Raw genomic sequence first — 13,716 nt, forward strand, 5'->3', positions numbered from 1 at the left:
TGATATGTTCAACAATCACATGTTGCTGTTAAGGTGTCCATGTATTTTGGCCATACATGGTGTATAAGAAAACTGTAGTCAAATTGCTGGTGTTAGGGTTAGTAGTCTTTGCATCTCATTTGCAAATACACATCTAAATTACCATACAACCCAAAACATCCATCAGACACACTTATGTCAACGCTCAGTGGCTTCAAAATGGAAAGTTTAGATCTAATATGTACAAGAGAAAGAGTGAGCAAATTGAACTGAGAGAGTGAGAGACAGAAAGAGAGCAGGTACAGCCAGATAGCTGAGAGCTGACATCCTCCATATTTGATGCATCCAGTCAAAGGTAATTAAGCTCTGTGCGCGAGCATGGTAGTACATATGCATGTGTGTGTTTGAGTGATTATTGGTCTGTGTGTGTGTGTGTGCGCGAGTGAGTGAGAGAGAGAGCAAATTATCTGTGTCAGTGGCCATTTGCTCACAACTGGCGCCACATCGGAGAGAGCCAGAGGCAGAGAGCATCATGGGTAAATGAGCACCCACTGCCTAGCGTTTTCCACACAGCGGGCCGAGAGATTGAGGGAGAGAGAGAGACTGAGAGAGAAATTGCATGCCAGATGACCTGTCTCCTCCAGTGTACGATAGTGTTTCACTAATTCTCTGCGCACGCACGCACGCACACACACACACATACACACACACATTCACACACACCGTCAGAGAAAAACCCAACCAAGCTGTGAGTTCAAAGTTGATGGGAAGAAAGAAGTGCATAGCAAAATAATAATACCACCAGCACACACTCAGTCTGTGGTGTACCTGTTAGCCTGGAGTTGGTGTACGGAGGTGAGAGGCTGTCATGTGATGCCATGTACTGAGACCCATCTGCATAACTCTGGAGAAAGAGACAGACATGCAGAGTGAACAATTATTTACTAATTATCAACTTTTAATATGTAGTTGTTATTACTTTTAGGAGCAGCAGTAGTTGTGATAGTAATACTTTCAATGACAGAGGCAAAAGTATATTAGCAGGAGTACGATCTGTAGTGACCATAATAGTAGTAACTGCTGGCTGGCCTGATTTGAGTCTTTTGATACTGAGAATCGGTTAATATTTTTCTACATAATACAGCTGCACAGAGCACAGTAATAGGTCAACATTTTGAAAAATATGTTTATATGCTTTGTTGCCAAGAGATTGATACCACTCTCCGCTCAAGGAGTGGTTTCAGTCTTCTCATCTAATCCGCAGCAGAAAAACTAATTAGTGGATTTTCCAAAATATCGAATAATTGATTTTCTAAAGTATTTTTGTCCATTTTAAGTCTTTAGAACAGACAGGAGAGAAATTGGAGGAAATGGGGGAGGAGGGGAAGCCCCAAACTATTCCATTCATTTTATTAAAAATATCGGAATATCTCTGCATCGTACTAATTTCTCAGGGCATCATGATGGTCTAGGACCTACAGCACAAGCAATATACTGCAACATCCTTGGTTTGAATCCAGCTGGTGACTCTTGTTGGATGTCATCCCCTTCTCTGACATTTCTTGTCAGCTCTCTGCTGTATACTATCTATTACAGGCAAAAATCTTAAAAAAAGAGAAAAGTGATTGTTTCTAATTTACTGGCAGATTATTGTTCTCATGTAACTAGACACCTCAAACATATACCTATTTACACTTTCACAATTTTACAGTTTAAGGCAGATTGGGTGTGTAAATGCAACAGAGACATACTATAGATGGACTGAAATCTGACTGCTCAATTTTCTAATCAGATGTTGAAAATACATAAACGCACCCCACTCTGCAACACACTCTCCTCCAAAGTCTCCTCACAAGTCTATATGACATCCCTTAGTGTATTATAGTAGTGATAGTACCTGCAAGGCAGCCGTAGTTCTAGTGTTAGTAATGACAATAATAGTAATATTAAAAATGCTAAAAGTAATTTAATTTAACAGTAATAATTATTAATAGTAGTATTGTTGTTAGTAGTTACCTTGGAAGAACGACTTCCACTCGCCCATGACCCCGCACTCGTTCTCTCCTCCATATCTGGATGAGCAAAAGAGAGAGAAAAAGAGAGGTTAAGATGACAGGAAATAAAACACGACATAGCAGTACAGCTTAGGAAAGTTTACCCGAGAGCTGATCTAGAAGGACTTTTAAAAAATACAGTTTGGGAAATTAAATAACCCAGAAAATTCAATCCCTTTAAGCAGTGCAGAGACTAATGCACATGAAAAATAAAAATAAAAACAAATCAGAACGTACAGCAAAATAGCTAAAATATTGTCCTCATCATCACTGAAAATAAAACCAGTAAGATGGAAAATTATTTATGGAAAACGTAAACAGAAAATTCTGATATCTATGCTGTATTTTATTGAACTTGATTGAAATGATGTTTTGAACAGTTTTTCATCAGTTAACATTTACTCCAATGGTGAAAGTCTTTAGTCCTCAGATACAGATTTTAATACCCCACATAGTCATGTGAGTCATCATCACTTTCATAACATCAACACTTAAAGGAAACCTATTATGCTTTTCTATATTTGATGACTTATCTACAGTGTTACAGTGTTAAACATGGCCAAAGCTTGAAATAATGACGTTAAAGTATTTAAAAGAAATCCCTGTGAGCCAAAACATCAGATTTCCTCCTGTTCTGAATGCTCTGTTTTCTACCAATGGCTCCGTTCTACGACACACGGAGCTAGCAGGTATGCCATATATGGTCATTTGCTCCTCCCCGAAACGCTCAGTCTGTCTGTACTGCTCAGAGACAACAACAGCCTGGCAGCATGCTTCAGGTCAGAAGACAGTGGGCTTTGAGAGAGGGGCCTTAAAGAGACAGGAGCATTTACAGCTTGTTTCAGACAGAGGCTGAAATGAAGGTCTACATGAAGAGCCAGTATATGACAGAAAATATTGAATCATGCAAAGCTGCCATACAGGAGTCACAGAACTACAACATAGGACTGGGAAAGCAGTATAATAGGTCTCCTTTGATAATACATATAGAATTACTGTACAGTGTGTATCAGCTACAGCATGTAAATGAGTCTCTCACCATGCTCCATGCCATTAAACATAATTGATTATTACTGTATAGCCTTTAATATGTCTCAGTGAAATTTAATGGTCCTTTAAGCCTCCTGCAGACCACTAATACCCTCTGTCATCACACTGAATTGTTGTATCTGTCAAAGGTCAATCTGCTGACTGAGAGGTCACAGGTGAGCTGATAATGGTGCTAGATGAAAAGTCAGTGGATCACCAAATTTGTTACTAAGAAAGGACGTGAACGTCTGTAGCAAAATCCATGGCAATCCATTTAATAGTTATTGAGATGTTTCACTAAAAATGTCAAAAATGTCAACCTTATGGCGGTGGCACTAGAGGACATGTCGTTGGATAACAAAGTCAGTAGGCTTCATCGTCTGGGGACAACAAATGTCTGTACAAAATTCCATGATAATCCACTCAGTAATTGTTAAGATATTTCAGTCTGGACCAAAGTGGACGAACAACCGACAAGATTCAACCACAACAAACATTAACTTAATAAACACAATAGAATAGTTTACTGCCGTCTTACAACCAGGTTAAAGATGTCAAAGTACAAAATGTGTGACTTTGACACAGGAACTAGCGGTTCACATCCCATCTCCTAACCCTAACTTGCTGGTCACTCAGAAAACAGTCATATGAAAGATTTTGGTAACAGCCATGTGACGCTGACAAACAGCCTATTCTGTTGTTTAAATATGAGGATGTACAGAGGTTGAGATACACAATAATAAAAAAAGAGATGGTGACAGGTCTACATGACAGGTCGATCCGTTGACTGAAATATGCAAATGCAGCTCTCGCTTACAGTACACACACACACACACACACACACACACACACACACACACTCACACACACTCACAGTTGCATTGCATTGTAGTGCACAAATCTCTCCTCAATAGGCTCTCCATTGTGTCAGTGTGTGTATGGTGAGCAGCTTACATTCATTGTTGAGTCACTTGGAATGTCAGCTTATCTGTGTGTGTGTGTATGTGTGTGTGTGCGTGTTAGCAAAATAGAAATACACTGGTTCAGTTACAAAATTACTTATGGAGTTACACCAAAAGTCACAACCTCAAAAAAAGTTCCTTTGGGTAGAATAGAATAGATTAGAATTTACACAATGTTTAGACAATGAGCAGGTTAATTTTTGATCTGATGAACACCGATGACAAGCATGTTCCTTACATTTAAATGTGGAACATGCATTAGATTAAGTGGATTCAGGGCTTTATAAATTGGATTTAGGGTGGGTTCACACATAAATCCAATCATGATACACTGTTTCCAGCTGGTACGGTTTGCATTCACAAAAGCAAAACGTCAAATGGTCCAGAAACTGTAAAAAATTATGAATGTGGTGGAAATGTTTGATATTTAGTCATACAGTCGGTGGGTAGAAAAACCCAACCCCCTCCAAATTTCCACCTGCATATCGTACATCAATGAGCACGGTCAAGTTCACATTGGTGTTGGTCTACAGCCCATATGAGCAGACTTTAGAAGGAAGCCCATATTAATGTCTCATAACAGCAGGTATTAAAAAATTTAATAATGCATTTTGTGGAAGACGCCCTGCCATCAGACGGTCACAGATCACACCACGACTTGTTAGGATTAGGATTATTATTATATATCTGTTGTTATGGTATTTTTATAGTATATATATTTTTTTCTATATTTATCTTGACTGTTGCAGCACTTTGTCCTTCTTTTAATGTGTTTATTGTATATACCAAACACCAAACTGGCAAACAGTGAAGACCTGCTTGGTAATAAAAGGTATTCTAATAAATATTAAATATTATAAATAACAATGATACATTTAATACTACAGTAATAAAAAATAAGTACTATTTTGAATGAAAGATGCTTCCTGTTATTGGTTCAAAAGGTGTTCACACCAGAAACCCCCGCAAACCACTCACAAAGGCTCCAGAATTCAGTTGACAGCGGTCCCAGACCATCCTTTTGAGGCGGACCAGAGAGCGGTCCGCACCAGAATTTGACTCTGGTGTTCACACCAACCCAAACGAAATGCACCAAGGGGGTAAAAGCTACAGGGTTCAGTTCAACTGGGTTAAACAAGGCTGGTGTGAACGCGCCCTTAGATAGTACTAAATACAATTGACTGGATTTAGGAAACACAGTTAATCAAATTTAAGGAACAAGCACTTGATTGTCTGGATTTAGGGAACAACCTGTTCTCATTCCCAGGTCGTCAAATACAGACGCTTTGTCAACACACTTGAAAAGTCAGATTCAGGAAATACATTTGACCAGATGAATTTAGAGAACATTTCACAACAGAACATTACAACTCTTGATCCTCCCTGATTTAGGGCACAAAAACAATATTCATAAACAAAAGAACTGACTATTACAGAAATGCATGACTTTAGGTATCGCTGTAACCAACGTTTTGGTATTCTGAGATGAATGATTTCAGCTCGCAACTCATCAAAATGATCAATATTTTTACTGGAATATTGAACTGGTAATGGTGCCAGATTACAGATCCTGTACTATGTTTTACACTTTGGCAACACTTGTCCTGCAACTAACGTCTGTTTGGAGAACAAAGGGGAGGAAAATTAAATAAAAGTAGAGTGGGAGAGTTTGATGATAGCTGGTGTGGATGCAGGGGAAGTGGAGGATGAAGACGGCGAGGAAGGGGATGAGCAGGACAGCAATTAAAGAAAGCATCCCTCAGTGTTGAGAAATAAGAGGGGGAGATAGACTGTAGAGAGTGAGGAGAGGAAAGAGGGGGAGGGGAAAAAAGTTGGTGTGCGGGAGTTGAAAGACGTAGAGGAGGAGGAGAGAAGGAGGCATCCATGTGTCCTGCACCTGATAAGGCCTCCGATTGAGGGCTATAAATTACACCAGAGAGAGAGAGAGAGTATTTACACACAAGCAGGAAAATACTCTCTTAAAAGCACACCTACATACCTCCCCTCTCTCTCTCTCTCTTTCTCTCTCTCCCTCTCTCTCTCTCACACACACACACAAACACAAAGTGCAGGTCATCTATCATCAGTTAATGAACTTAGACTGACAGACAGCTCCATGTCTCTCACACTGATCCTATTAAGACCTGCTTGACACAAAACAGACTCCTATTAATACAGTTAGCCTGTGTGTGTGTGTGTGTGTGTGTGTGTGTGTGTGTGTTTTTGTGTGAGATCACTGGGGACAAAAACAGGCCTGTACTCCAGTATGACCATTGAGGTCCTCTTTGTATTATTTAAAATGAGAAATTTGTTTGTGTGTGTGCGTGTGTGTGTGTGTGTGTATGTGTGGGGTGGGGTGGGGGGTAAAGATCAGTAGAGCTATGAGGTAAGAAACATTTTTTTATAGTTTTGTTTCTGTAGCACATTGTATTTTCAGCATGTTCATATCCATATTGGGTGAACGGTGTTTATACTTACATGCATTTATACAAAGTCCCTCAATTTTAGGCCAGTGCAGCAGGACAGTGATCCTAAACATACAGACGAGGCAACCAAGGAGTTTTTAGGGACCAATGTGCTGCACTTTACTTAGCCTAATATGTTTCTTTAGCTTCTCGTGTGTCACAAAGAGCAAAAAGAAATAACTGATTATAAGCATTTTAGGTCCAAGCTATAGCTGGGTATCATCTGTTGTGAGTAATGACAAACAGGTAGAAACAGGATTAAAAAAAACACTAGTGTCAGTACCGTGTAATTATGGAGAGATAGTTACTGTGTGGTTGCTAGATTTCACTCACTTTTTCATGAGTAACTGCCAAAACAAGACACCTCCATTCTAACTGCATTTCACTTTCTGATGTACCAGGGAAAATCCCTGCATTTACCTGCTGACGCACATACAGGTTACTATGGATGTGCCACCGATACCAAATGATATTGCAGAGCATTATAAGTTGCTCAAACAGATCGCTTCCCTGATAGTTCCCATGAATAGATTATGGGCTCAGTAGGAGCTTATTTTTGGAATATCCCTGCATATCTATTGTCACAAAATTGTCACCACCCCAAACGTTCTACTGGAATTGAAACCCATGTTTTCAAGTGGTCTCAGCCCAGAGCACCAGAGTTCGACTGACAGCTTTCTCAGCAGCCTAAACAAACTGAACCAAACAGGCAAGGGCGTTCGTTTAGATCCTGCTGCACTTACACAGTAGTTAGGTCATATCTAAGACAATCAATGAGCTTCTGTTCTATCACCACAAGGATGACGGCAGGGGTTTTGTGAGTTTAGACAGATTGAAATCTCTCTAAAATCAACCATGCATTGGCTGCTGGAGTGTTTACTTTAACTGTTTGAGAGAATGTTACCTGCAACAGGCGTTCACCATGAACAGTGTTCTTTTTTCAACAAAAATGTTGTGTTTATAAGGTTGTGTGAAATCATGTCGACGATTGGTGACCTTTATAAACAGACACACACACTTGCACACACATACACGCGTACCTATCCAACAGTGCACCGTCGGAGTAAACTGCCAAGTGTGGACCTGTGTTTCCAGTCCTTTTGAAGTAAAATAAATATAATACAAAATTTACTTTTACTGTCTTTTAACATAATATTACTGCAAATTTGCTTTTTTTGGCTTTTTAAAGAAATTGCCAAGAGGGGACTTAGATCCTTAAACGATAGCTACCTATCCAAGAGGGGACCTCCATTGTTATGCAGTGGAACTGTCTGTGCTCATTCTCACCTAATGAGTGTTTTTACCTTCAAAGACTTTCTTTGTTTCTTTCAAAAATGGATAATTTAACTTTAATGTGAGCAATGTGTAAACATTTCACCGTGATCCAAACTTTAATCACTTTAACTGAAAATAAATAAACTTTAAACTTTAATTCAGAAGTAACTTTGCTGCATGCATTGATATCAAGCACTACAGTATTACCAACAAAAATTACTTGATCTAGGTTTCAAATACCGTTTAAATAATAATAAAATATCTTATTACACTAGTGCACTTATTTTAACTTTCTCTTAGGGGAATTCATATTCTTCTGTGTGGGATGGTCATTTTTATGACCTGTGTGGAATGGTGATGTATGCATTTTAAAGAGTTACTTTGTATTTGCTCTTAATAACTGAATCTTAGACTGGTTTTGAATCACACATCCACTACACTCTGTTAAGGCTATTTGGATATCTTTAGGGGCTAAAGTCATTTATGAATATAATGAGGTCAGACAACAGATAATGAGTTATCCTTTTTCTAATAAGGATAATTTGACATTCAAACTATAGCATGTATGACAAACGAAAGCAAAAACAATAATACTTATGAGAAAAATATAATCTCAACTAAGCAGTCTTTGACACATGATTTGATAATATGCTTTTGAAACAAAACTTAAAGGCTCAGCAATAGTAGATTTCCTAACTAGTATTAAGCTTCAGACTGTAAGATAAAAGGCTACCCAAATAAATTGATGTCCTGATGGGTTTTCATCAGGAATGCATGGTATTTTCATGTTTGCATTAGGCCTACAGAAAAAAGGTCCACACTTGTATGGCATTTAATGACATGAATCCACTGTTGGTTGCTACATAACAACACATGTCCCCTCTTAGATAGTATGGAGCAACAGTCACACTCCAACATCCAGCATCAATAATTATTCCGCATGATTTGTTATGTTTTTGTAATGAAATATAAAGTCTCAGCTTTAATGGATGGCTTAAACATTTTCACTCTTGACACTGTATTATAATGAAGGGCTGCCCACAAGTTTAGGGAGTCATAAGTAAAACTTTACCAACTTAAACCTTCAAGAGCCTGAAGTTTGATCCTCCACCTGAGAAGCTGCTGTCCTTTGCTAAGAAATGTGTAACCCACATTACCCATGACAAAAAGACTATTACCGATGACACATTAAATGACAGGAATCCACTGTTGCTACATAGGGCACATGTCCCCTCTTAGATCCTATGGAGCAACAGTCACACTCCAACATCATTAAATATTCCTCAAGCATGATTTGTTATTATTGTTTTGTAATGAAATATGATGTCTCAGCTTTAGTTGATGGCTTAACCATTTTCAATCTTGACACTGCATCAAAATGAAGGGCTGCCCACAAGTCAGGAGAGTCATAAGTACTTTAAGATAAATAAATAAAAAGTAGGAACAACATGGTCAGCAGCAAGATACTTTGTATTAATTTTTTATTAATTGCTAAAAACATATTTATTAAGTTTTACTAGACCTTTGAAATGGTTTAGCCCCCAAATCTTCCAAATATGATATTGACCAATTAGGACATGATTTTAATCAATTTTACAATGTACTTGTTTCTTTAATCTATATTTATAGGTGTGCATTTTGTTTGTTGATTTGCATTACAGAAATGTCCACTGTTGGCTGGTATATAATGACACAAGTTCCCTCTTAGATAGCATGAATCGACACTCACACTGCAACATGGATGAGTAAAAAAGAAATGTATGATTCTTAAAAGAAAATTATAATGTAACCTAAATAGAATCTTTAGTTATACTTGTAAATAAGGTCTATTGTTATGTAACAAGTAATAGTTTCCAAATAACTCTCAATTAAGTCTTTTCCAACTCATAATATGTTCTTCATTCAAAAGTATTGCTCATAACTAGTTCACTGGTATTTGACGCTTATTGACCCACACACATTCCCTATTCTGAACTTGCCTCCTTTCTCCAAACAAAACATTAAAGCAAAAAACTTTACCAACTTAAAAATTCAAGAGCCTGAAGTTTGATCCTCCACCTGAGAAGCTGCTGTCCTTTGCTAAGAAATGTGTAACCCACATTACCCATGACAAAAAGACTATTACCGATGACACATTAAATGACAGGAATCCACTGTTGCTACATAGGGCACATGTCCCCTCTTAGATCCTATGGAGCAACAGTCACACTCCAACATCATTAAATATTCCTCAAGCATGATAAATAAATTTAAATTAGGAAGTAAATGGTCAGCAGGAAGATTCTTAATGTTCTTTTTTTATTTGCTAAAAACAGATTTATTATGAACTTTCACCAGCCCTTTGAAAGGATTTAGCCCCCCAATTTTCCCAGTATATTGACCAATTATGACAATCACAGGATTTCAATCAATTTTACAATGTACATGTATCTTTAATCTATATGTAACGGAATGCATTTTGTTTGTTGTTTTGCATTACAAAAATGTCCACTGTTGGCTGGTACATAATGACACAAGTTCCCTCTTAGATAGCATGGATTGACACTCACACTCCAGCATGAATAAATAAAAAAGAAATTGATAATTTCTAAGAGAAACTTATAATTTAAACTAAATATAATCTGTAGTTACTTGGGGTTTGAAGAGACACTAAGTTTACAAGACTAGGCGAGACACAATATTGGGTGCAAGTGTGAAATGTTAAGTAGTTCAAGTTCAAAGGCCTAACGATCATCATTGGTCGCAAGAAACCCTCCCCCACACTGCAGACAATCAGACACAGATTCTCACTGCAGACAATCAGACACACGTTCACACCCCTCACCTGCTCCAGGTCACCTCTCAGAGACAGCACTCACACTTTCTCCAGGATTTTGTATTTAGCTTAACTCTGCATTGGATGCTAATTCATAACACAGTTTCCTACAACCACAAAAAGAAAACGGTAGAAATATATGTAGACATATGTTTAGTAAAAGTGCCCAAACACCCAATTCTAATAAAAATCTGATGATGGTACAGCCAAAGAGAGAAAATAAATACAGGAGAGAGGAGATGCATGCTAATAAGCCACAGGTTTGATTAGAACTGGGCCACTGCAGTAAGAACTCATTTGTGTATGGTGCACATGCTCCTGAAGACACACGCTCATAAACTGAAAGTTTCTTGCTCTCTTCTCTCTTAACTTTGACCCTCAATTTACTGTATACTGCACTATAATGGCCACTCTACATTTTGGGTTTCAACAATACGCTTAAAAGAAATGTATGCCAGTTTGTATAGCATATTTACAATATTGGTAAGCCTGAGAGAAGTTCTCACCACTGTTAAATTATAGTATCCCTGACACAAGTGGCATGTAACACAAAATAAATTAAACACTCAATAAACACAATTAAGGCAAATAAAACAGAAGCCTTTTAACTACATAGCCTAAATACCTATGGTAGAAGCACAAAAAGCAAGGACAAATGACCAAATAATAAAATCTGAGCAAGATAATAAGGCATTATGTTGGTTCTGAGACAGGCTGTAGGTAACTCCACCACTACACTTAATGTACGTAGAAGTTTAAATTCATCAGAAGAGAGTGACCTAGAATTTGAATGACTATGAATGCCTGGTTGACATTCATTGTAAGCCTTACATATTAAATGATTCCCACTGCTTGTAAACCTTTTCAGTGACTTTAAGCATTGTTGATCATGTGTCAGACCAATCAGAGAGACCATCAGTCTTCCTTCTTTTGAGATAGATTTCCATCCAAATACACTATATGGACAAAGGTGCTACCCCTGTCCTAATAAATTTGGTAGGGGCTGTGTTTTCATGGGTTGTTAAGGGAAATCTTGCCTATGGATTTAGAATGGGATGTCATAAAAGTAATGCGTAGGTGTTGCTGTATTTTTGTCCATACTAGTGTAATAAATTAACTCCATATTATACACAATCGCTTTAAAATTATTTGGTGATATTTTAAAAGTTATTCAACCCCATTATTTGGGGGGTGTACTAAATCGCACATATGTATGGTTATTATACTAATTCTTAGTAGATGTTTTCTGGTGTAAAACACCTTATTTAGCTACTTTTTGTGAGTAGCTTGTAACATAGGGTACAATTTTCAACAAAAGTGGAGTATTGTACATCCGCTCTTTACAGTTTCAAAATATCTCCCACAAGACTCCAGAGAAGTTGCATTACTAAAGGCCAAGTCACTGGTTTGCGATCTTGACGCCCTAACGACCATCGTCAGCAACAAGAAACCATCCCCCACGCTGCACACAATGGAGAACAATGACTGAAACTTCACAACCCTCACCCAAGATGACTTCTCAGAGACAGCTCTCAACATTTCAACCTTAAAACATTTGTGAATCACATAGGCTCTAGTCACTTAAATGTAGAGGATTCTTTAAATCTACATCATTAACTGAAGACATGTGTAACTCTTTCTAAAAAATCCACAACAATACCTTCAAGCAGTATGTCTGACATGTCTACCACAGTAAACAAAAGTAAATCAAACCTATATCTAATTGCCAGAGAACATTTGCATTACTATGCCAGCAGTAGTTAGCATTTGATGTCTTATCCTAAGAACCAATCACTGTCCAGATAGCTAGTCAGGATTGTGTATATATATTCTGGGCTCCTCAGAGAAGGTGCATGGCAGTCTTTGGTGTCTTGTGGAAGTGTTGACAAGTATGCAGTTTTTTGAAGGAGAAAACCAACTTTAAAATTTCTTTACTATTCTTACTAATCGTTTACCAGTCATCCATTTATCTGTCTATCTTAACGGTATGTAGACATATTTCACCTGTGTTGTTCTTTTGAAAAACTTTTTCATCTTTCCATCCTGAAGACCAAAGCGAGAGGTAAGTTGAACATTTTTACCAATACCCCTTGTATGTTTTCATCAAGGCTGTTTGTAACTAAACTATCAAATTTAAATATAAACATGTACACATATATATATATATATATATATATATATATATATGTATAACATAGTATATTCTGACTGTATCAGATTGTACAGATAGTTTGTTATTGTATATTGATTGCTTAGTGTGTAAATATTTTTACACCTATGTAGAATGTTACCTGTATATTGTATATAGGGTGTATATAGTATGAATATTATTTATACTAATACATAGAATTTTAACTGATTCTACTTTTATTGTATTTTATTCCTTACATTCCTATATACATATATGTACACAGAAAAAGTACTGATAGCTTATATTGTTTTACAAAGTCACCCAAGTTATCATGCTGTTCTTCTCATTGTATAAACAATAATCTTAAATTAACTTGTTATAAGTCAAGACACCATATGATGTATAATATATTGTAAAACATTTCACTGGAAAATGAGAACCAGAAGGGTTTTTCCTAAAAAGGAAGCCTTGCAACTTCACTGCATCTGAGAAAGAAAAAGCCAAATTTCAGAAAGGATTCATCTACAAGGAGAAAGGTATTAGATCAGAACATAAGATTCTCTATTCAATACTGTATTTAACTACAACTTTCTTGGTTGCTAATGAATTATAAGGAAATGGAGCATTGTTAAGTGTGTGCATAGTATTATACACTATATATAGTTATATGTTGCCATGTAAGGTGCAACCTGAAAATGGTTTAAAGGCATAGCTTGATTTTGTGTTCAGATATGAGAACAATATTGATCTTGTCATTCAACTCTCAGCAAGTCAGTCAAGCTAAGCAGGCAACAATTAAAATAAGAAATACCCACTGCCATCATACATAGTGTACAATTTTGTGTGTATTATATAAATGTAGATACAAATCCAAACCCTTAGGGTGACATTGCATAAGATCCCATCGAGTGTTAGAACTGCTGAGATAGTGTTGGTCGTTCATGGAATTTGATGACAGACAGACTGACAGATAATTCATTTATTCAGTATAAAAATCACCACCAAA

General features: G+C 37.2%; 1 protein-coding gene across 10 annotated transcripts in view; it reads right to left on the minus strand.

Moving 5' to 3' along the window:
- LOC119914090 (transcription factor 4-like) overlaps positions 1-13,716 on the minus strand; it is a 270,600-nt gene that overhangs the window by 197,796 nt on the left and 59,088 nt on the right. For all 10 annotated transcript variants that reach the window (XM_038733104.1, XM_038733097.1, XM_038733093.1 and 7 more), the window contains 2 exons: positions 1,996-2,051; positions 808-883 (listed from right to left, as the gene is read on the minus strand). In XM_038733104.1, coding sequence (XP_038589032.1) covers positions 808-883; positions 1,996-2,051 — 132 coding nt within the window. The remainder of the gene's footprint in view (positions 1-807; positions 884-1,995; positions 2,052-13,716) is intronic.

The sequence above is a fragment of the Micropterus salmoides genome, unplaced genomic scaffold (assembly GCF_014851395.1).
Source record: "Micropterus salmoides isolate LMB-PRFRI ecotype aquatic unplaced genomic scaffold, ASM1485139v1 Ms_hic_scaffold_20, whole genome shotgun sequence".
Taxonomy (NCBI): Eukaryota; Metazoa; Chordata; class Actinopteri; order Centrarchiformes; family Centrarchidae; genus Micropterus; species Micropterus salmoides.